Source organism: Nematolebias whitei, chromosome 6 (assembly GCF_014905685.2).
Source record: "Nematolebias whitei isolate Nwh7 chromosome 6, NemWhi1, whole genome shotgun sequence".
Taxonomy (NCBI): Eukaryota; Metazoa; Chordata; class Actinopteri; order Cyprinodontiformes; family Rivulidae; genus Nematolebias; species Nematolebias whitei.
Genome location: NC_056503.1, coordinates 27526482 through 27551361, shown reverse-complemented (window position 1 = coordinate 27551361; position 24880 = coordinate 27526482). Strand labels below are relative to the sequence as shown.

General features: G+C 40.0%; 2 protein-coding genes across 2 annotated transcripts in view; one reads left to right on the top strand and one right to left on the bottom strand.

The window, feature by feature from the left end:
- gosr1 (golgi SNAP receptor complex member 1) overlaps positions 1-15639 on the top strand; it is a 29694-nt gene extending 14055 nt beyond the window's left edge. Inside the window, exons 7-9 of the mRNA XM_037678148.1 lie at positions 11734-11763; positions 14668-14750; positions 14849-15639. Coding sequence (XP_037534076.1) covers positions 11734-11763; positions 14668-14750; positions 14849-14973 — 238 coding nt within the window. The 3' untranslated portion in view covers positions 14974-15639. The remainder of the gene's footprint in view (positions 1-11733; positions 11764-14667; positions 14751-14848) is intronic.
- A 7282-nt stretch (positions 15640-22921) lies between these two features.
- The window catches only part of trarg1a (trafficking regulator of GLUT4 (SLC2A4) 1a), a 25876-nt gene continuing 23917 nt past the window's right edge, over positions 22922-24880 (bottom strand). The window contains exons 2-3 of the mRNA XM_037678146.1: positions 23389-23521; positions 22922-23299 (exon numbers count right to left, since the gene is read on the bottom strand). Of these exons, the coding sequence (XP_037534074.1) occupies positions 23295-23299; positions 23389-23521 (138 nt within the window). The 3' untranslated portion in view covers positions 22922-23294. The remainder of the gene's footprint in view (positions 23300-23388; positions 23522-24880) is intronic.

The following is a 24880-nucleotide window of genomic DNA, read 5'->3' as shown; positions in this document are numbered from 1 at the left end:
ACCTATGTGAGAGGTGTGAGCTGCACCCTGAGTGACGTTTAAGACCGAAAGACATGGATGTAAATAGGAGTGCATACAACTAATTCATTATAACTCAATATTCATAGCATTTTTTTGTAAATAAAACGATGATAAAGGGGCAGCTGTGGTTGAGTGGTTATAGCAGTCGTCCTTCAGTGGGAGAGTTGGGGGTTTGTTTCCACCAGCAGTCACATGCTGAATCCTGAGCAAGGCACTGAACCCCTCATTGCCTCTGATGTGTGTCCCATCGGTGTATGAATGTGATGAAGCTCTGATTATTCTTTGTATAGATCTAGTAGAGTGCTGTATGAATGGGTTAAAGAGGGCACAGATTGTAGTGTAAAGAGCTTTGAGTATCTTGATAAGATAGAAAGATGCTGTATAAGTACAGTCCATTTACTGTAATGAGCAACTCAATTTGTGTTCACAAAATTATTGAGGAGAAAAAGATTGTAAAAGGTGGAGATATCCCTCTGTTTGAAACTTAAGGCCAATGTAGAGCTGCGTTAAACCTGCACTGCATCTATATATCTCCTCATTGTCTTTTTCCTGGCAGCTGTATTTCCAACATCCTTCTACCAATATACCCACTGTCCCTCCTCTGGACATGTCCAAACCATCTCAGTCTGGTCTCTCTAACTTTATCTCCCAGTTGTTCAACCTGTGCTGTATCTCTGATGTCATTCCTAATCTGATCCATCCTTATCACTCCTAAGGAGAACCTCAACATCTTCATTTCTGCCACTTCCACTTTTTTCTCCTGTCTTTTTGTCAATGTCACTGCCTCCAGACCATACAACATAGCTGGTATTTATAGCAATTTGTGATCAGTCTTTGAAAATAACGTAATGTAATATCAAATACATTATTGCAAGATCTCATGTTATCTGTTATGTGTTTGGTGATTTTCTGCTACAATCACAAAATGACAGCATTCTTTTCTTTTTAACACCTATTATCTGTTGCAACCATCTTTAAAATGGTTTACTTCAAAATGTATTTGATTATAGGTGTACGTCCATTGATTGCTTTGTTAGTTTCATTGAAGTCTGTGCATTGATATGGGCAGTTACATTATCACCTGCCTTTAACAGTGGCAGGAGATAAATACATTTACACAAGTGCCAAAGGTCCAAAAACCATTGTGTCCATACTGTTCAGGCAAATACAATATTTAATGATGGGAAAAAACTACTGGTTGCTGCAAATTTACTCCAGAATTGTATTAAACCTTACTCTTACCTTTCTGCCTTAATAACAAACATGTTTGGGATTTCAAGAGAGAGGTATGAAAGATAAATCTGGGTTTGCTTCTGAGCAGAATCCCTCGTTATCAACTCATTTCCACTGTACAGGGCTTCATTTCTTATTGTGGCACTGCTGGGCATCATACAGCTCTGTGTCACTGCAGTAACAGAGCAGTAAGTAGTCTTTGGGTGGTGGACCAGCTTGTTTGTCTTTAATGGCTGCAGCTGTAGAGAAGTGTGTAATGTGTGTCCTGGGAGGCTTAGCTGCCTGTGCACCAATCTTGTTCTTTTCTTTCTTTACATAGAGCTTCTTTTGCTGACTTGACTTAATATGAAACCCTATTTGGTCCAAAACTCTAGTGTTATTCTACAGTGTATACAAAAATGATTTACTCCAACTTAGTGCTTACAAGATTAGCCTTGGGAATAAAGAATATCCATGACGGAGTGTCACGTTGTGGTGAGCTGCTGTATATAAATAAAGCTCTCTTGTACTGGACGTTAACAGGACAGGAGCCACCTGGACGTTGAGCACCCACGCTCGTGTGCCAGGCAACAACTCATCAAGAGTTTGATAATAAAATTATTACCAAACCACCACCCATATGGCTTTGAGTTTTCTGACCACTGGCAGAGGTAGGAAGGGTTTAAGGGAGATTGAAGAAGAAAATCGAGTTACGTTTGATTGATCCCTTTAACGCCACAAACCACAAGAGACCAAATGGATAAAATACATTAATAATCAGAGCTTTTCTCTTTTTGTGAGGGTAGATGAAAATTAGATGATTAGTGGTTTTAGTTTACCCTCATTTGTTTAAATATTCACTCATGGATGCAGTTTTACAGTAGTCTTTTGATGGCTTGTTACCAACACAGCCACCATCAGGGAATTGCATTTCTGTTGCAGCACTGATTCTAAGGTGGATGGATATTGTAAATAATCACACACTGAAAACACAAGCACCTTTCTTACAGCTGATCTGCGAAATGCCCTAGTGCACAGGAGTCCAGTCCTGGTCGTTGAGCACCTCTATCCTGCATGTTTTAGAGGTTTCCTCTGCTCCAATACACTTGATTTGAATTAATAGGTGATTATCAGGTTTCTACAGAACATGGATAAGTAATTTATCCGTTGAATCAGGAGTGCTGGAGTGGGGAAATGCAGTGTATCACAAAAGTGAGTACACCCCTCGCATTCCTGCAGATATTTAAGTATATCTTTTCATGGGACAACTCTGACAAAATGACACTTTGACACAATGAAAAGTAGTCTGTGTGCAGCTTATATAGCGGTGTAAATTTATTCTTCCCTCAAAATAACTCAATATACAGCCGTTAATGTCTAAACCACCGGCAACAAAAGTGAGTACACCCCTTAGTGAAAGTTCCTGAAGTGTCAATATTTTGTGTGGCCACCATTATTTACCAGAACTGCCTTAACTCTCCTGGGCATGGAGTTTACCAGAGCTTCACAGGTTGCCACTGGAATGCTTTTCCACTCCTCTATGACAACATCACAGAGCTGGCGGATATTCGAGACTTTGCGCTCCTCCACCTTCCGCTTGAGGATGCCCCAAAGATGTTCTACTGGGTTTAGGTCTGGAGACATGCTTGGCCAGTCCATCACCTTTACCCTCAGCCTCTTCAATAAAGCAGTAGTCATCTTAGAGGTGTGTTTGGGGGCATTATCATGCTGGAACACTGCCCTGCGACACAGTTTTTGGCGGGAGGGGATCATGCTCTGCTTCAGTATTTCACAGTACATATTAGAGTTCATGTGTCCCTCAATGAAATGTAACTCCCCAACACCTGCTGCACTCATGTAGCCCCAGACCATGGCATTCTCACCACCATGCTTGACTGTAGGCATCACACACATATCTTTGTACTCCTCACCTGATTGCTGCCACACGTGCTTGAGACCATCTGAACCAAACAAATTAATCTTTGTCTCATCAGACCATAGGACATGGTTCCAGTAATCCATGTCCTTTGTTGACATGTCTTCGGCAAACTGTTTGTGGGCTTTCTTGTGTACAGACTTCAGAAGAGGCTTCCTTCTGGGATGACGGCCATGCAGACCAATTTGATGTAGTGTGCGTTGTATGGTCTGAACACTGACAGGTTGACTCCCCACCTCTTGAATCTCTGCAGCAATGCTGACAGCACTCCTTTGCCTATCTTTCAAAGATGGCATTTGGATGTGACGCTGAGCACGTGCACTCAGCTTCTCCGGACGACCAACGCGAGGTCTGTTCTGAGTGGACCCTGCTCTTTTAAAGTGCTGGATGATCTTGGCCACTGTGCTGCAGCTCAGTTTCAGGGTGTTGGCAATCTTCTTGTAGCCTTGGCCATCTTCATGTAGTGCAACAATTCGTATTTTAAAATCCTCAGAGTTCTTTGCCATGAGGTGCCATGTTGGAACTTTCAGTGACCAGTATGAAAGAGTGTGAGAGCTTTACTACAAAACTGAACACACCTGCTCCCTATGCACATCTGAGACGTAGTAACACTAACGAGTCACATGACATTTTGGAGGGAAAATGACAAGCAGTGCTCAATTTGCACATTTAGGGGTGTCGTTTCTTAGGGGTGTACTCACTTTTGTTGCCGGTGGTTTAGACATTAATGGCTGTATATTGAGTTATTTTGAGGGAAGAATAAATTTACACTGCTATATAAGCTGCACACAGACTACTTGTCATTGTGTCAAAGTGTCATTTTGTCAGTGTTATCACATGAAAATATATATACAGGTCCTTCTAAAAAAAATAGCATATTGTGATAAAGGTAATTATTTTCCATAATGTAATGATAAAAATGAAACTTCCATATATTTCACATTTATTGCACACCAACTGAAATATTTCAGGTCTTTAATTGTTTTAATACTGATGATTATGGCATACAGCTCATGAAAACCCAAAATGCCTGTCCCAAAAAATTAGCATATCATTAAAAGGTTCTCTAAAAAAGCTATTAACCTAACCATCTGAACCAATGACGTAACTCTAAACACCTGCAAAAGATTCCTGAGGCTTTTAAAAACTCCTAGCCTTGTTCATTACTCAACACCGCAATCATGGGTAAGACTGCCGACCTGACTGCTGTCCAGAAGGCCATCATTGACACCCTCAAGCAAGAGGGTAAGACACAAAGAAACTGCTGAACGAATAGGCTGTTCCCAGAGTGCTGTATCAAGGCACCTCAGTGGGAAGTCTGTGGGAAGGGAAAAGTGTGGCAGAAAACGTTGCACAACGAGAAGAGGTGACCGGACCCTGAGGAGGATTGTGGAGAAGGGCCGATTCCAGACCTTGGGGGACCTGCGGAAGCAGTGGACTGAGTCTGGAGTAGAAACATCCAGAGCCACCGTGCACAGGCGTGTGCAGGAAATGGGGTACAGGTGCCGCATTCCCCAGGTCAAGCCACTCTTGAACAAGAGACTGCGTCAGAAGCATCTCGCCTGGGAGTGCTGCTGAGTGGTCCAAAGTTATGTTCTCTGATTACAGTAAATTTTGCATTTCCTTTGGAAATCAAGGTCTCAGAGTCTGGAGGAAGAGAGGAGACAGAATTCACATTGCTTGAGGTCCATTGTCAAGTTTCCACAGTCACTGGGGTGTCATGTCATCTGCTGGTGTTGGTCCACTGTGTTTTATCAAGGGCAGGGTCAATGCAGCTAGCTATCAGGAGATTTTGGAGCACTTCATGCATCCATCTGCTGAAAAGCTTTATGGAGATGAAGATTTCATTTTTCAGCACGACCTGGCACCTGCTCACAGTGCCACAACCACTGGTAAATGGTTTACTGACCATGGTATTACTGTGCTCAATTGACCTGCCAACTCTCCTGACCTGAACCCCATAGAGAACCTGTGGGATATTGTGAAGAGAAAGTTGAGAGACACACGACCCAACACTCTGGAAGAGCTTAAGGCCGCTATCGAAGCATCCTGGGCCTCCATAACACCTCAGCAGTGCCACAGGCTGATTGCCTCCATGCCACGCCGCATTGAAGCAGACATTCATGCAAAAGGATTCCCGATTAAGTATTGAGTGCATAACTGAACATGATTATTTGAAGTTTGGCGTTTTTTGTATTAAGAACACTTGTCTTTCATTGGTGGGATGAAATATACTAATGTTTTGGGACAGACATTTTGGGTTTTCATGAGCTGTATGCCATAATCATCAGTATTAAAACAATTAAAGACCTGAAATATTTCAGTTGGTGTGCAATGAATCTGAAATATATGAAAGTTTCATTTTTATCATTACATTATGGAAAATAATGACCTTTATCACAATATGCTAATTTTTTGAGAAGGACCTGTACTTAAATATCTGCAGGAATGTGAGGGGTGTACTCACTTTTGTGATACATTGTAAGTCAAATAGGATAGGTTGTAGTATAGTGGCCCACTGAGGGCCAGGGTTAGCCACCCCTGCCCCAGTGGGTAGGGTGTCATCAGTCTGCATTGATTTTTGAATGGAACTTGAATCAAAGGAAATTAATGAATAATTTTGAGTTTTTAACCGAAGCATGAAGCTTTGGATTATTGTAGCTTCAAAAAGCAAAGCTGTCCCTTTTAGAAAAGATGGTTATAACGTGAGAATTGGTCCTGCTTCGTTATTAAAGCAACAAAATGCAGTGCTGATCTCTCATGTTTCTTCATCTTTTTGAGTGTTTCTCCAGTTTTGTGTGGTTGGTCTTCATGAATAAACAAGGAGTCCATTAAAAGTTCATGTTCGAACAGCTCTAATGGTCGTGGTCGCTCTAATAAGGACTTCCTGTCAGATGGGCTTTTTGTTGATTTAGTGTGAAGTGAACAAAAGTTCACCAAGGTCAGCGGTCACTCGTTGGTTTGTGGACCACCATTTTTGGATTTTTGATATTGTCCTAATGTTCCTTTGGATGCTTGGGTTCCTCTTTTTGTACTTACAAGAAATTAAGTTTTTCTGCTTTGAGGTCTTTAACTTGTTGTAGCAACTCAGTGCCTCCATCTCTGCAGATCATTTTGTCCTGATTGGCTTTTTTTTTGTATGAATTAATGAGCTTAGAATCACATCTAACTTTTATTTTATTATGTTCCTATACATTTTTGTGGGTTCTACATTGCAGTTTGACTTTTTTTGAGAATTATAATGGAGAAAAATGTGTTTGCATTCATGACGTTGTTATAACATTAATGATGATACCCTGGTAAAACAAAAAAATTCTGACCTATGCTGACAACACGAGTCACAATGAGGATTTTTTTCAAATGTTAAATAACTTGTTTATAAGCTCTATCTCAAAAGTTCAAAATGTGGGGTAGTTTGTTTAAATTTGCAATTTATCACTTGACAAGTTGGTTTTGTTTACAAGAGTGTCTGATTGAAAACCCTTTTTGTACTGTATTTTTCGCCCTATAAGTCAGTTGTTGTTTTTTTGCATAATTTGCATGCCCTTCAACTTATAGGCCGAAGCGACATATTTATGGAATTTTCCCCGTATTTATAAACCAATTTTGTCTGAGATATGACCGTTTTCATTCATTTTGACTGAAAAAAATTGAACACTACCATTTTCAGCTGTTAGATGGCACTCGAGTAGAAAGGCTTGCCGTTGTATCATGTAATGGGTAAAAGTGGCTATTAATGGCACAATTGGCTTGCCATAGCCTGCCGCCGTCGTCTGCCTGTAGCAACCGAATCTGCTTCATTTCGCTGCGCTGCCCCGGCGAAATGCAGCAGATATGACTGTCAAAGTGCATTTATTAAGTAAAAGTCCAACTGAGACTCACCTTTACTATAAAGTCGAGCAAACAAATAATTGTTTTTAGGTGATATCTTGTTAAATTTCGAATAAATGGACTGAGTCGCCCTCTGCACGTTCATGTTTCCTCATATCGGCTTTTAAAAATGCAGCTGATTCGACCGTCCAAGTGCATTTATTAAGCAAAAGTTAGACTGAGACACACCTTTACTATAAACTCCAGCAAACAAGTAATTGTTTTTAAGTGTCAATCTTGTTAAATTCTTCTAGAAGTCCTCCTGTGCATGCTCCCGCCATTTGGCAGCCCATTGATTTTTGGCACAACACCGGCCCACGTTTCCAGGTTGTCTGTGGTGACGCATAACAAACGTGATGCATCAGTGGTGACTCATAATAGATGCGACGTATACGGCGAAGTGATGTATTTAGGGATTTTTCCACTTTATTAAACATATTTGGTCTGATGTGACTTAAAGGGCGGTGTGATGTGTACGGTGGAAGATACAATATTTGTCCAAAGTAATATCATGGGGAATTCCAACCCTATATTTAAAAAGAAAAATCCTTTACTTTCATAATGGCGCCAAACATTTATATAAAGGGATTTCCAGGTGCTTTCTGGCAGAGAAAAATGGTCAATTTTAAGGATTATTATCATAAATAAAATGACTTCTGAATATATCTGTTGGAAAACTTTGATTTAAAGGTAGATTAGGACATTTACACACTGTTTTAGTTACTGGAGCACTAGATGGTTTTGAGGACTAATTTATACACAAATCTGAATTGCGGCAAAAATTAACATTTTGACTTATTTTGCACTGCAGCCTGTGCTCATGCACTCATTTTGTCAGCACAGGTTACATGTTTGAGACCCTAAAACTCTGTAAAGAAAGAACAAATAAAGATGCAGGCTGTTCAGTATAAACATCTGTTTTTAGGCAATGTGATCTGCTGGCCATCTTGAATGATTGGGTTGGTAAACTTAAATGTTGTTCTACTGTCCCAGAGTTTTATGGTGGGTTCAGAAAGCTTAAATATTAATTTATGGATTTTTCCATAAATTACATAACTATGCATGGACAATTTTAGTTTTTATACTTAAATTTACAGAGAATTTACTTGTTTGTGATTGCCTGATGCCAAATGTCAAAATTGTGTGCCTTTCTGAAAATTATGGGCTTAAAAAAACAAAAAACAAAAAAAAAACTTTTTTTCCTTCTGTCCATGTTATTTTCATACCAATTATTTATCAGAGGATCCTTTTTTAATAATGTATTTTGTACCATGCAGTTATTTAACCAGTTTAGGTGGAACAATGAGGCTACAAGGAACAGATGTGCAGGACTTCATGTATTTAAGGTCCACTGTCCAGGAAAGTGGGGGATGTGGTACAGGGATAAAGAAGAGAGCCCAGGCAGGATGGAGTGGATGGAGAAAAGCTTCAAGAGTGATTTGTTATAAAAGCATGTCAGCAAAGGTCAAAGGAAAAGTTTGCAAGTCTATTGTGAGACCAGCTATGTTGTCTGGTCTGGAGACAGTGGCACTGACAAAAAGACCAGAGAAAGAACTGGAAGTAGCAGAAATGAAGATGTTGAAGTTCTCCTCGGTAGGTAACATTAAAGAGGCCAGACTGAGATGGTTTGGACGTGCAGAGGGGGAACTCAGTTCAATTCAGTTTATTTCTATAGTGCCAAGTCACAACAGAAGTCTTCTCAGAGCACTGTACAAAAACATTCACATACAAAAGGCAATTAGTAAAAGTCATCCATCAGGAAGCCAGCAGATTGTATAGAAGCTTCACTTTTCACAATCTCCCATCCTGAGCAAGCACATTGGCAACAGTGGAAAGGAAAAACTCCAATTTTAACAGAGAATCGTCCAGCAGAACTAGGCTCAAGACGAGCAGCCATCTGTTTAGACCGGCTGAGTTTGAGAGGAACAGGAAGGAGAAACAAACACAGAATGGCAGGTCCAGGTTTACTTTCTATTGGAGGAAAGACAAAAAACACATGATAGAAATAATTACAAATACAAACGGATAGAATAGAGCAAGTGAAGACAGCAGCAGAGTGAGGAAATGTGGCCAGTTTGTCCTCTAGCAGTCTAAAGGCTCTAGCATACTTGGGCGTACTTGATTCCACGGAGGTGTGCGCGTACCAGATTAGAGTCGAAGTGGGCACCCGCAGGGTATGTCCGTGCAAAGATCAATTTTTACAAACACATACTCAGTGTCACACAATAAACGGCCCGGCGACAAACAGTTTTGTATTCGACACCAGTGTATTAAATTCCCCTTCTTCATCCCTGATCAGGTTTAATGGCCTTTTCTTGTTTTGTTTTCCCAAGAGGCAAGCAATCTCTTCCTCCTGCTCTGTTGATGCCATGACTGAAATTGTGAGAAATTAAGGAATTTGTCACGAGTGAATTAAAATCAGGTCTAACGTGGCTGCGGGAGGGTCTGGAGATTTCCTGGTGGGCTGAACTGATGTGTGGACTGCAGGGCCAGTGCTCAGATTTAAATTTTTTTTTTATTAATATAAAACTTTTATTAGCAACATATAAACACAGAACACCGCTGCCACTTGCTGCCAGCTCTTTTTTTTTTGGTGACCTGTCAATCAATCCAGTAGGCGTGTCAGCAAATGACCAATCAGCGACCACAATTTGTCCCGAAGGTAAACGCCCCTTGCCTGCGGAGCTGGTCTGCAGTTGCTCAGGGTGGACGCTCGAGTATGAAGTCTCAACCCTCTGCGGACAGAGTGCACAGTTTCCACGCAGACTGAGGTTTGCCTGAGTCTGTGCGAGCCTTAAGCCTATATCAGCACAACTAAGGGATAGCCCAGGAAACCAAGCCAAACCTAACTATAGGATTTATCAAAAAGGAAAGACTTGAGCCCAATAAAACTGGACAATGTGTCAGCCTCACGGACAGAAACTGGAAGTTGGTCCACAAGAGAGGAGCCTGATAACTGAAAGCTCTACCTCTCATTCTGGTTTTGGAAACTCTAGGAACCACAAATAAACCTGCAGTTTGAGAGCAAAGTGCTCTGTTAGGAATATATGGAACAATAAGATCTGTAATATATGATGGAGCTAGGTTGTTGAGGGCTTTTGAATTCTATTCTGAATTTGACAGGGAGCCAATGGAGAGAAGCTAAAACTGGAGAGATCCATTGTCTGGGGCTATGAAAACATCATTATTTCACCAGTGCTGTTTTTGTGCTAGGATGAGCCCCTGACTGAAACTCCTCAAACAGAATAATGCTGTTCAGATGTTCACACTGTATACATTCTACATCACACTCTAGTATACATGTTGATGGTTTGGATGAAGCTATGAAGGACCGTGGATATCTTGGTAGAACGACAGAAGAAGTGCAGCTGCCAGGAACAAATCCACAGTAGATATATGGATGCAGTTAGAAAGGACATGGAGGTAGTTGACGTGAGGATAAAGTGAAATGGAGGAGAATGATTTGATGTGGCGATGTCTGAGAAGGGAACGGTCAAAAGAAGGTATTGCAAGTTTAACATGACTGTTGGTAATAAAGTCATGGATGTTTGAATTTCCGGGGCTTTCTTTTATTTGCCTGCCTCATACTGTTATAAGAGCCAATTTGAGTTCAGTTTCTTTGAAGTGTCTTTTTATAGACGAGCACCTAATTCACCTGATACATTAAAAGTGATGCAAGATGTATTTTTTGTTGCAGTTGGGCAACTTATTTGCCCAAAGATTATTCTAAAATCCTACAGATGTGTGGTCATACAGTGTTTCAGTGATGTCCGTAAGGACCAAATGCCTCTTGTCACAATTTAACCAGATCATTGTTCATAAAAAATGGGGCGCGGCATTAAACGGATTGTTTAAAGTATAAGCTTGTGAATGAGGGGGGTGGGGGAAAGAAGGAAAGAAAGCATGTGGTTAGGTTGGGTTCATTCATCACACTGGGAGAGGCAATTAGCTGGAAGCTAATGAGGGATTTAATGACTGCAGCAAAACACAACTGGTGAGGGAATATGGAAGGAACCGTCTAAAAGCTGAAACCGCAGCATTCCCCATATGAATAAATGTGATGGTAAATCCAGCCTCACCCACTGTAGATATGGAATGGTGAATCTTTCGCCTCATTTCGTATTTCTATGTAAAAACGTCATGAGTCGTGACTCACCTCGGCTCCTAAGTGCTCCCATTTTCTCCTCGGATTCACTCTTGCGCTCACAGCTTCTTGCTGGAAAACCCATCGAGAAGACTTTCTTAATGTTTTTGCACTTGGTAGAAACAGCAGATCTAATACAACCCACCCAAACTTCACTTTAGTGTGACCTTTTGCTTCAGCGTCCACTTTATACACAAAGCATTATAAATGAAGATGTAAAAGCAGCCCTGCTGTGTAGCTCAGATAAAATCACTCAAAGTTCTCTGTGCAAATTATTTTCCTACACCAGTCACTATTCCCCCCCCACTTCTTTAGTGTGTGAAAACAAACTGCGGTTCTTTCTGCAGCGTCATGATGTTGAGTTTCTCCATCAGTTCCTAACCATTGAGCTGCTTATTGATCACTGATGATCTACGATGTGTCCCATAAACAATTATGCAGTTTTTAACATGCATTAAAATGACAAAATACTGCATTGTGTGCATTTGTTTCCAAACTTCTACAGCTCGTGTCTGTATCTAATCATTGTTTGTCTGCTTCTGAACTGCAGCTCGGACCGGCTGATGGATGACACAATAAGGTAAACCTGCTTTATTTCTTATGCACGCACGACAGCTTCTTTATATTTCACAGAAATCCCCACAACAAAAATAAAATAAAAATTTTGAACTTACATGGCTTTAAAACCCAAAACTTTTAGATTTAGATTGGACCTCAGTCACAACTAAAACCCATTTGTGGATATAATTAGCATTCTTCCCTCATTGAATTTGCATATTCTTAACTTTATGCTGATAATTTACCGGTAACTGACAAACGTTTCAATTACCTGACATGAGTTGGTTAGTGTGCCAACCTTTGGTCACACACAGCTATCAAAGCAGAATAAAAAGTGCTGTCTCTTTGAAAACCCTGGATTTCCAGAATATTTCCTCCCATTCCACTGATGTATATTGCTACCATCAATCTGTTACAGCTTGTCTCGTTTCCATAAATCACAAATCACCGAAACGTTGCGAGGATTTAACGTCTCTCCTTCATTTCAAGTTGTTTCGTCATGTAATCATTTCTCTGCCGAGACTTGTTTCAACAGCAGCCAAATTTATGAATTCATTGACTGAAACTATACAAAATACAGTGAATTTTCTTCAGTTTTGCCCTTTCTTCAAATCTTAGTATATTTTTTTGCCTTTATTAAATTTAATTAAGTTATATACCTACGTAATTGTGGTGGTAAAATACGTTGAAGCGCGTTTTCCCTCCTTGATCATAAGGAAGCTGTAAGATCTTGTTTACTGCTCTGCTTTTTTATTAACTGAAATTAGCTCATTTTGATGTTTCAGCAAAGATATATTTCATTTTCTATTAAGAAAATAAAAAAATAAAGTGTGAACTTTTGTTGTTTTAAATGTTTACAGTAGAGGATTGATTTTAATCATCCTTATGGATGTCATTTTAAAATAAAAAGTTAAAACAAATGAGTCCTTTTCATGTCGGATACTGTCTTGACTGTGGTTTATGGAGACGGTGTTTAGGCTTTTAAAGTTACTTTGTGGAAAAGTTCCTATTTTTTTTTTTATTCAGAGCTAAATTTAGCGCCTTGTTTCATCTGATCCGATCCAGTGTCCTTATCTTCCAGCTCTGATTCTCATGAGCTGGTTAACACAAACACAAAAGGCCAGAGTCAGCACAGCGTTTTCCTCCTGACTGAGGAGAACATGATCCCCAAAACGTAGCTCCGGGCCAAGGCTGCGGACTTTACCCTCAGCAGTTTCCAACTACCGGAGACTGTTCACATATCCCACTTGCAACAGGCACAGTCTTAAAACTTCAGTTTGTTTTTGTCCTTTTTGGTCATTTCTTACTGTTCACCTAGCTGTTCTTTAACACTAGCATAATAATACAAATATTGTGTAAGAACTGTTTTTATAAGGTCAGCAGTCCAACCTCAAACTGCCTTGACTTATTCAGAATATTGTGCTTTTTTAGCACATTTGTATACCTCACATAATTAATGGAAATTTAAACATTTTATACAAAGAAAGGCCTTTAGATACAAAGTTACCCCAACCCTAATCCCTTAAAGAAGAGCTCAGAGGTGGGGTCAGTGTCTTTTATTGATTACTGTGTGTAGCAGATGCTGGTGGGGCAAGCATGGAGCCTGAAATGTTTCCTGCCAACTACCCAGCAGCAATTCTACACTTTCACAGGGTGCTGAGGCTCAGGTTGGAGTGTGAGGGAGCCACAGGTTCCCAGAAATACTACACCTACGCTGCGCATCGTCTCACACACAACATTGGGAAGTAGGGGTGCAGACGGTGCTGCAGGACATGGATGCTCAAGTACAAATGAAATGATGAATTTAAAAACTGAATTAAAAAAATGTTTTTATTAGTGGTGCACATGCTTAAAAAAAAACATTTTTAACACTTGAGTTTTGAATATAGTGACATATACTCCAGCACTGTTGGTATAAATGTGTGCAAAATCAGTCACAAGGAATTTTTCAAGAAGTTATTTTTAAATTCTCTAAAGCTTGAAAATGAGGCATAGTTTGTTGGAATTTGGTGATTTGTCACCTAGCTTAAAAGCTAGTTTTATTTAAGAGTGCCGGTTTGAAAACTTGATTTCCTATTGGACTAGAATGTCATTGAGAATTTTAACTGAGAATTAACTATATTTAAAAAAGGGGGATTCCCAAGTGTCACAGTGACAGACATTATACAAAGAGACTTCCTGGTGCTTTGTCAGCTGGCAGAGAACAACGGTCAGTTTCAACTGACATTATTGGAGTTGAAATTAAAAGCAACATGTTTGAAGACTTACATGTTTGATAACTTAGATTTAAAAGTAGACGAGAAAATTATGCTTTTTAGTTACTGGGATGCTAAGAGGTGTCCTTTTTCTCCTCGTTTTTACACAAGCGTCCATTAGGGCAACAATCAATTCAGACTCATTTCACCAGCACGGGTCACATTTTCTGTCCAGATTATACAGCCTGTTTCTAATATCCAGATTTAGATCAAACAAGATGCACTGCTGCTGTGCATTTTACTGTATATATTTGGTATTCTGGGTTTTTAGGGTCATACAACACACATGCTCACAAGAAATGTGTTCCCACGGTCACACACTGTGTAGGTGACCTATTAAAGTTTATGGAGATCTCCCAGTTTTTTGGTCTTATTTTAAAATATTTTTTTCTGGGTGAATATCAACACTTTAGAAGACTGAACTTAAACATTTCTGTGCAAACAAAAAACAGACTAAAGCTTGTGTGAGTGTTTATATGATCACAAGTTTTATTCTGATCTCCTTTTAGCACTTCACAGCTTCAGATGGCCCCACCCCTTTCATCTGAACTGGAGTCCTTCCCAGTGGAATTGAATTTCCAATCAAATGTTGCCTCACTTGCAGTAAAAAGCACTTTACACTGTTGATCTGTGCCACCTCTTCTCCACTTTAACTCTGTCTCTTTCTTTAGCATTGCCATGGCGACCAAGGAGAACATGACCTCCCAAAGGGGCATGTTGAAATCCATACAGAGCAGGGTCAACACGCTGGCCAGTATCCTTCATAATTATGCACATAGTTGTGTGTGAGGAACCAAGTACTGGTTAGTTTGTCTCGTTTTTGTGATCATCCTTAACTTTTGCCCCCCTCAGATCGTTTCCCAACCATCAACAATCTGATCCAGCGAATCAACCTGCGAAAAAGAAGGGACTCTCTGATCCTCGGCACTGTGATTGGGGTCTGCACCATTCTCCTCCTCCTCTATGCGTTCCATTGAAAACCTGCTCAGATGAATACTTTAGAGACAGGTTTCATCTGCTCTTTGTAGCGTACGGACCCCCCCTCCCCTCCTCTCTGGGGACCCAACTCAGTGACTGGAGGACTCTGGAGGTCATAGAGCAGAAAGACATTTAGTTGGTCCAGTTGTGGGACTGAAATGTGATTCTACTGAGTTTGTATTTTACCAGAGAAACAGTTTAAGGACTGATGGACACGTGTTCTGCCACCCAGAAGCAAATGAGGATTAAAAGTACTAATAAAACCAATTTTTTATTTTTTTTTATTTTTTAAGATCTTAATAAGAAAAACTTGGAAAGTGCAAGAAACAGAGACTCTGATGCATTTTAATTCCTGATGTTGAAGTATTCTTTTTTTTTCCTTGAATTGACAGAAGGGGCTAACTCATTGTGAACTGTAAAAAGTGAATTAATAAATTATTCATATCAGTTTGTGTTTTAAGAAAAATCCTCTGTCATTACTTGTTTTTCATTTCTTTTATAATGTGAATCGAGAATCCAAATGTTTTAAGTGCCCTGTCATTTCTGAAAAGGTTTCCCTTCAGGAGAGCTACAAAATCCAGTCTTTTACTTGATTTACCTATGGTCCCAGCTGATTCCATTTCTTTTTTTCTTATCATAGAATAAATAAATGACTGGAGGATGACGGACAAAGATTTAAACATCTGATGTGGTTCTTGCTCAGCTCAGTTTAAACCATATAATCAAAGGATTAGCTGCAGACATTTACATTGTTTGACAGTTTTGTTTTTTTAATCTTTGTTCCTTTTAATATTTGGTGCTTGAAAGTTTGTGAATTCTTTATAATTTTCTATATTTCTGCATAAATATGACCTAAAACATCAGATTTTCACACACGTCCTAAAAGTCGATAAAGAGATCCCAGTTAAACAAATGAGACAAAAATATTATACTTGGTCATTTATTTATTGAGGAAAATGATCCATTATTACATATTTGAGTTATAAAAGTATGTGAACCTTTGTTCTCAGTACCCGGTGTGCCCCCCCCCCCCCGGCAGTAATAACTGCAACTAAACATCTCTGGTAACTGTTGATCAGTCCTGCTCACTTGCTTGGAGGAATTTTAGCTCATTCCTCAGCAGTACAGAACAGCTTCAGCTCTGACGTTTGTGGTTTCCTCACATTAACTGCTGCTTCAGGTCCTTCTGCAACATCTGGATTAGATTAAGATCAGGACTTTGACTTGGTCATTCCAAAACATGAACTTTATTCTGCTTTAATCATTCTTTGGTAGAACCGCTAGTGTGCTGAGGGTCACTGTCTTGCTGCATGACCCACCTCTTGAGATTCAGTTCATGGACAGATGTTCTGACATTTTCCTTTAGAATTCTGATATAATTCATAATTCATTGTTCCATTAATGTCAAGCCGTCCTTGCCCAGATGCACCAAAAAGGCCCAAACAATGATACTACCACCACCATGTTTCACAGATGGCATAAGGTTCTTATGCTTCAGTGTTTTACTCCCACACCTGCCTCCACCCTTATTTTACTCACTCTGTTTAAACCATCTCTTCCATCAATCATGGGCAATGTGAGATCGCTGGGATACAAGTTGGATGAACTTCAAGCCCTAACAAGGACCCATCCAGAGTATCGGGAATGCTGTGTTATGTGTTTCACTGAGACACGGCTGCAGGATCATATCCCTGACTCCAGCATTTCTCTGCCAGACTTTCTGACCATACGAGCAGATAGAGATTTAAAGAGGAGTGGCAAAAGGATAGGTGGGTTGGCAGTGTTTGTGAACAACAGATGGTGTAATCCTGGACATGTTACTGTGAAGTGTCGTCTCTGCAGTCCAGGTATTGAACTGTTAGCACTAAGTTGTCGTCCATATTATTTGCAAAGAGAATTCACCAGTGTTATTTTGGCCACTGTTTACATTCCACCCAATGCTGTTGCCGAGATTGCGTGTGATGTCATCAGCTCCGAGGTTGCTAAGCTACAGACACAACACCCTAGTGTGTTTGTTGCAATATCTGGGGATTTTAATCATGCCTCTCTCTCTCTCTGCTACACTTCCAACATTCCAACAGTTTGTCAGCTGCTCTACCAGAGAAAACAAAACGCTGGACTTGTTTTATGCAAATATCAAGGATTCATACATCGCTAAAGCAAGACCCCCTCTTGGCAAATCAGATCACAATCTTGTGTTTCTCTGCTCACAATATAAATCCCCTTGTTCAGAGGCAACCTGCAATAAAGAGAACAGTGAGAAAATGGTCAATGGAAGCAGAAGAAGCCCTGCTGGGTTGTTTTGAGGCTACAGACTGGGATGCACTGTGCCAGCCACATGGAGAGGACATCAATGCCATGACTGAGTGTGTGACTGACTATATAAACTTCTGTGTAAACAACACCATCCCCACCAGAACAGTGAGATGCTTCTCCAATAACAAACCCTGGATTACCACTGACCTGAAGGAACTGCTAAACCAGAAAAAAAGAGCCTTCAGGGAGGGAGACGGAATTACTGAGGAGTACACAGAAGCAACTTAAAGTCAAGATAAGAAATGGCAATGAGGTGTACAAGAAGAAGCTGGAGAGCAAGCTCCAACAGAACAATATCAGAGAGGTGTGGTCAGGGATGAAAAAGATCACAGGCTTCAAGCAGAAGGAGGATCAGAAGGATGGAAGCCTGGACAGAGCCAATGAACTGAACACATCCTTCAATAGGTTCAGTTCAGGAACAAGCTCAGCATCCTCCTCTCTTGCCCACAGCCAAACTGATATATCACCCTCCATTGACCCAAGGCTGTCCAGTCACACCTCAAATACTGTATCTACCACCTCAGTCATGAACCCTTCTTCTTCTACATGTTGGTCTTCAACCAAATCAGAAGATCCTGGTACCTCCTTTGCCTACCCCCTCTGCATCTCCAGAAGTCAGGTGAGGAAGCAGCTGGAGAGACTGAACCGGAATAAGGCTGCAGGTCCAGATGGTGTCAGTCCCAGAGTCCTGAAGATCTGTGCAGAGCAGCTCTGTGGGGTTCTGCAGCACCTCTTCAACCTTAGCCTGACCCAGGAGAAGGTTCCAGTGTTGTGGAAAACATCCTGCCTTGTTCCAGTGCCAAAGAAAACTCACCCATCAGTCCTCAATGACTATAGACCTGTTGCCCTGACATCCCACATCATGAAGGTCCTAGAGAGACTTCTGTTGACCCACCTGACTAAAAAAAACGAGCACATATCAGGACCCACTGCAGTTTGCTTATCGGCGTGGACTTGGAGTTGAAGATGCCATCATACACTTGCTTCAGCAAACTCACTGTCATCTAGAAAAGGCAGACAGCACTGTGAGAGTCATGTTCTTTGATTTCTCCAGAGCATTTAACACAATCCAGCCTGATTTGCTTTGTCAGAAACGGCCTCAACAATCACCTGGATCAAAGACTACCTGACAAATAGACCACAGTTTGTGAGACTGAAGGGTTGTATGTCTGACCAGGTGGTCAGTAGCTCAGGAGCACTACAGGGGACTGTACTCTCACCACTCCATTTCACTCTGTACACCTCAGATTTCCAGTACAAAACAGACTCCTGTCATCTGCAGAAATATTCTGATGACTCTGCAGTAGTCGGGTGTATCAGAGATGGACAAGAAACTGAGTACAGGGAACTGGTGGACCTCTTTGTGGCATGGTGTGGAAACAATCATCTCATCTTGAATGTGAACAAAACAAAGGAGATGATTGTAGATTTCAGGAGAAATAGGAACAGGTCCAACCCTATTTCCATCATGGGAGAAGAAGTGGAGGAGGTGGAGAAGTATAAATACCTTGGGGTTCACCTGGACAACAGACTGGACTGGAAATGCAACAGTGAAGCTGTCTACAAGAAGGGACAGAGCAGACTGTACTTCTTGAGGAAGCTGAAGTCCTTCAGTGTTTGCAGCAAGATGCTGCATATCTTCTATAAGTCTGTTGTAGAGAGCACTATCTCTTCTGCCATCATCTGCTGGGGCAGCAGCACCAGAGCAAGTGACTTAAAAAAGATCAACAAGCTCATAAAGAAGGTTGGCTTAGTTCTGGGGACTCCTCTAGAACCTTTGGAGATGATTGTTCACAGAAGTATTTTTCATAAAATGAAGAACATTATAGACAACCCTCAGCATCCTCTTCATCAGACTGTCATACAACAACAAAGTGTCTTCAGTCAGAGGCTTCTTCAAATCCGTTGTAGGACAGACGCTACAAGAGATCCTTCCTGTCCACAGCCATCAGCATCTATAACAACTCTTCAATGAAACCAGGATGATGAGTTACCACAACATATAATTTCCCTCTGGGATTAATAAAGTATTTTTGAATTGAATTATAAGACTGAGTTTGTTGCAGCTCCTCAGACTGAAGATGTCTTTTGGATAAAAGATGAAATGTTTCAACAAGAAGAATCCCAGATGACCTGACTCAACCTTGTAGTTTCTGTGTACCATTTCAGATTGTCGATAGAAGAACCATGAAAACACACTTATGTTGGAGTATTGCACATTTTTCACATTAACATTGTCTACCTTGAAAAGTGCTGTATTGGTTTTTGATTTTAAGCCATTTGAGTGTGTATGAGGAGATGTGGGAACGAGTATGTTTGATCGTGAATGAAACGACTGCAGATATTGAGCTCACTCGATCGAAGTCTTGGGTTTTCAAGAGATTGAAAAGTGAGGCAGCCCTTTGAGAAACATCAATGTGGTTTTTCAGACTTCTTTGAGGAGTCGGTAGACTGGAATCTAAATGAAACAATTCCACTTTTGATGAAGTGTAGAGGATTTACCCATTTTCTTATCCGTATTTTATTCTATTGGATTTTTTTCCCCACTTTTATCGGCATGCATTTATAAATCAACATTCCAGTAATTTCTCTTGTTCCTCCTAGCATGTGGAGCTACAGTATGTTGGCCGTGATAAATGGCGTTCATTGCAGGTAGACTGTGTATGAGGATCTGCTGGGTCTGCAGGGTTATATGTAATAAAAGCAACAACTGTGCACTGTAGAGCAGTATACCAGCCATAAATGTGTGCAGTGCCATTATATTGAATTTGACACAAAGCAGTAAAAGCCATCCTTCTGAGCCCGTCTCAACAGAAAGTAAAGTTAACACCTATAAATGTTTCAATGTTTTTACACCACCTGTTTTAATTTGAGAGGTAAAGAGCTTATTTGGGTGGTTTTTAGCTGGTTTTTCTGGTACAGATTGTGCTATTATTACCAGTAATTAAAGTTTGTGTCAGTTTCTGTATCTAAATTATAGGATGTTAGATGATAGGTTTTTGCTCACTAGAGAATGAAGTCTGCTAACTTTAGTGATTCACATAACACAATATTTTCTAGGAGTCTTGACTCATCTAAAAATTATATTTAGTTAAATACTGAAGCTTACGTCTAACATCTTGCACAATAAAGTGGTAGATGTACTGCACAAGTCTTAAACAATCCATCACTTCTTTAAAATTTGATTTTGAGGAGCCACACTTTCCTGTTATCTTTTCAAAAGTTGTTCAGACTTCTTGAACGGCATGTCTCAATATTAATGCCTGAACCTTTAGTAGAACCAGAAGTGGGCGTGAATATGCCCACTTCTGGTTCTTTGAAAGACACTTGGTCTAAACAGTTTACATCTACCTTATTTCAGTTGTGGGCTACCAGTCATTCTGACATCTGGCAACATTGCACATAAATATGTTTATATATAAGTCAAAAAAGCAGCTGTAAAAGACCAAAAGACCAGAGTTGAATGCATACCTGGAATACCAGAAACAGATGTGGCCTTATGGCCAGGTTCAAGAACATGATCAAGAATGGGTGAAATACAAATAAAATCTAAAGAAAACCATTGAAAACCATAAGTAAGCCTGAAAAACTATTAAGACCAATTTGGAAAATTACAAGAGAGCCTGCCTGCTTAAAAGGGAAGTTCAAAACTTTTATACATTTCTGTGTCTATTGAAACATTTAGTGGTCATTGAAAATGGGCATGCTTGACTCGTAAGAAGTACATAGGGATATGACAGAATATTTATATTTAAAAATATATATATTTGATTGTCAATATGTCAACCCCAAAACTCAAAACGTTACCACTGAAGGACAAAACTCAGACCGTGCATGGTAACATTTATTCCTGACATGCAGAAAGTACACAACAGAGATGGGAACAATCGCTTACAGTTGACTGGAAAAGAAACAGTAATGTATGAATATGAAAGAAAGTCTGAGTGTGTTTTACTGACAGAGCAGGGCTTCGGTTGCACCACACACAGAAAAATCTGAAGTGGAAAGTTGCACCAAGTAAACATGGAGAATCTTTGGATTTTGCTGCTTTCAAGTGGTTGAATGCAGTATTTTTTTTTTTTTTTTGCAGAGCTATGATTCAGAATGGTTTTAAATGAAGCACATTTTGCAGAAATCTCTGGTTAAAAAAGTGTTTTTGACAGTTTTGACTTTAGGATCACATTAGCTGCCTTGTGTAGCTGTTTTAGCTGTAAAAGCCCTTAAGCAAGCATTATAACTCAACAAATGGCATCCAGTTAAATGCTCTTTTATTTAGTTAAAACGTTTCCTTATTTTGACTTGAAATGATTAAAAAGGGCATTGAAATAAAACCAACCATTTGAACAATTCAACCTGTCTTACAGTGATATATGAGCTTTAGGCATACGAGTCACTTGGATCAGCAAGAAGAACTTGCATCGACTTTGCTCTTAAAGTGATTGATACGGACAATTTGTCTTGCTTTGATTTGAAGTTATCCTTTTTAAATGCAGTTTTTTTTTTTCTTGCTCAAATTCAAAGACTTGTTCATTTACAAATAATAAGTGCACATCAGCCTGCTTGGCCCATAGCATGCAGACATATTGTGTTTATACTTTATCATATAAATACATTACATGTGAATACAAGAAGAAAAACATACAGGTAAACAATTGTTTTAACAGTCATAACATTATATAGCAATGTAGAAATGGTGTTCAAGGACGTAGAAAGGTTGCAAATGAAAAATGTAATGAATTGAAATATGCACGTACGATAATATCCATTATCGCGATAACAGTTAACAATATTAGTTGCAATAATGTCCCATTTTCTTCCCTCCTTTCATTTGTCATTGTGAAATTTACAACTTCACGTTTTTAGCATCCCCACTGCAATTTTCATAATCAGCTGGGGCATTTAGAGCCATGGGAGGCCATTTGATTAATGATTATACTGTTAGCGTTCAGTTTGTGTATGCAATATTTCTGTGCAATACATATTGCACACATTGATATTGCATATTGTAACAATAAATTGTCGATATATCATCCTGCCCAAGAAGGAATGCAGATGATGCTGCAAAAGTGTATATTAAATACAACTGTGGTAAAAACATAAACTGATGTGATCTGGAGTTGGTACAAAATTTGGCTTTTTTTTCAGTCTTTGCCAGAATAAAATAAAATGGAAAGTCTTGCAAGACGGAGCTGTGGCACATGTGCAAACCTGTCAAGGTAGGAAACCAATAAGAGTCATGAAGGCAGGATATTTGGTTAACAATATTCAGGCATGCATTTGGTCTTCAAAATTATACATGACGAAAAGTAAAAATTCTGTCCCTGCATCTTTACACAAACCTTTGAATTTGCACTGATAATCCAAGCGCTGACGAAGCAGCCGAACAAACCCAGCACCACTTGGTATACTAACATTTTAGAAAATGGACAGTCATTATATTTATGTATCCTTAGTTCAAATATACATTTATTTATTTTTTTACTTGTATATGCTTTGAATGCAAGACATTCAGTAAGGAATACATGAAGACTACACGAGGTGTCTCAAGTGTAAAGACTAATTTAGGAGCTTTTTTTTAAGGGAGCCTCTTGGCAGACAGAAAAGTCCATCAGTCATTCTCTCCACTTCCACAAATAATTTTCTTCTTTTCTAGAAGTCCATGTTCCAAAAGAAAAACAAACATTTTAAAGCTCCTCGTGCAAATTTGCATTCAGTCTGTCTTCTGGTTTAACAATTTACATTTGGGTATTTCATCAGGCAAATGTTTCTGGATTCTAGTGCATGCATCTTTCAATGATATACGTGTAAATAATAATTATTTTGCTTGTTGCGAGACCATCCTTTATGACTTGGCTGCTTTATTTTTGCTATTTGGTCAGGATGTAGTTGCATCATGGCATAAAGTTGAGAACTCTACTTTATTTTCCATTGAATAGTCTTTTTCTTTGTTGTATCTGTGGTTTGGCTTTATCGTTGCACGTTCCCCCCTCGCCGGTTCTCCAGGTCATGCTAGATGTAAATGAGAGACAAGAAAAAAAAAAGGCTGTCAGAAACTTATCAGATGTGTTAGACATGTGTCATCAAAACGTTGCCTGTACTTGAGAAGTGGACTGAGGTGTAGATGATGATGATGAGCAGCCCCAGGACGATGGAGACGACGCTCAGCAGACGAGCCAGTCGGCCCAGCCTTCGGGCCCCGTCCACGTCCCCGTTCTGAAGACTGTGTCTGGACTGGGAACACACAAAAATAAATTCATTCTAAAGAAAAAAACCAACATATAAAAAAGTAATCCAACTTTGTTTCCCAATTAGAGCAAAGTTTTCAGGAATATCTAAAGACATGTTTGATGATAAACAGAAGACCTGGAGCAGAAGGACTTGCACGTCCGTATGCTCTTTGTGGACTTCACGTCTGCTTTCAACACCATGATCCCCCAGACCCTGATGGAAAAACTCCTCACACCAGGACTAAGCCCCTCCATTTGCATCTGGGTCCAAGACTTCTTAACAAACAGACCACAGTCTGTGAGGATCTACAACTTCTCCGTTGTGTTGGTATTTTACCAACAAACACACAAACACAGGCAAAAACATGATTACATTTTTGCGGGTGGTCGATAAAGAAACAACCCAAACACCCTGAACGTGTTCTGTTGAAACTATACCTGGGTTTTGACTTTTACACATTCAATTATGCACGGGTGCAAAAGAAAATGGCACTCCCACAAACCAGTAGTGGAGAGTCTTGTAAGGTAAAACGCCAACAGAAATGGATTCCCAGGCATCTATGATGAAATTGTCTGTTTCAAGCTGACACTTCATGATTGATGGAGGACTGTGACTCGAAGAGCCAACTGGTTGGAGTAGCAGAGAGTGCAGCAGTGTGAAGGGGCTGTGTATCAGTTTTATGCTGAATGTATATTGCTGTATGCACGCTGCACAAGTGAGACGAGATGATTTATGACTGTGTATGTGAAACTTGATGAATGGAAACTCTGATTTGCTGCTCTGTTTGTTTCATATGTGTGAGATGGAAACCAACAAATGGCAAAAACACCGCATGTTAAAGCCCTCAATGGCAAGTCGGTGTGTAAAAATAGACAGGGAGCTCTTTTGAAGCCATTATTTTGGCAAACTGGCGGCAATATAAAGCACAAAATAATTAATTTAAGGAATGCATGTCACCTGTCACCTTTTTATGACGAAGATTTAAGCTACAGCCAGTGATTAGTTTGAGTCGGATCCTGCCGGCACAGGATCCAAGAACTCTCTTATTTTGACAGGGTGTGTACCATATTTTTCACTGTGTAAGTCGAGTTTTCTTTTTATAAAACACAAAGTTTGTTTTCTCAGTCATCCAGGTATATAACAACAAAAAAGGTTGAATCATGTCATCTGGACTTCGTTTTTTTTGTTAAAAAGAAACGTTTCGCCCCTCATCCAAGAGGCTTCGTCAGTCTGAGGCCTAGCCATCTGGTATTACCCAGAAGCCACCCTGACTCTTGTGTTTCAAGCCTGCCTCAGATACCCCTGAAGTCACCCTACAAGAGTCAGGGTGGCTTCTGGGTAATACCAGATGGCTAGGCCTCA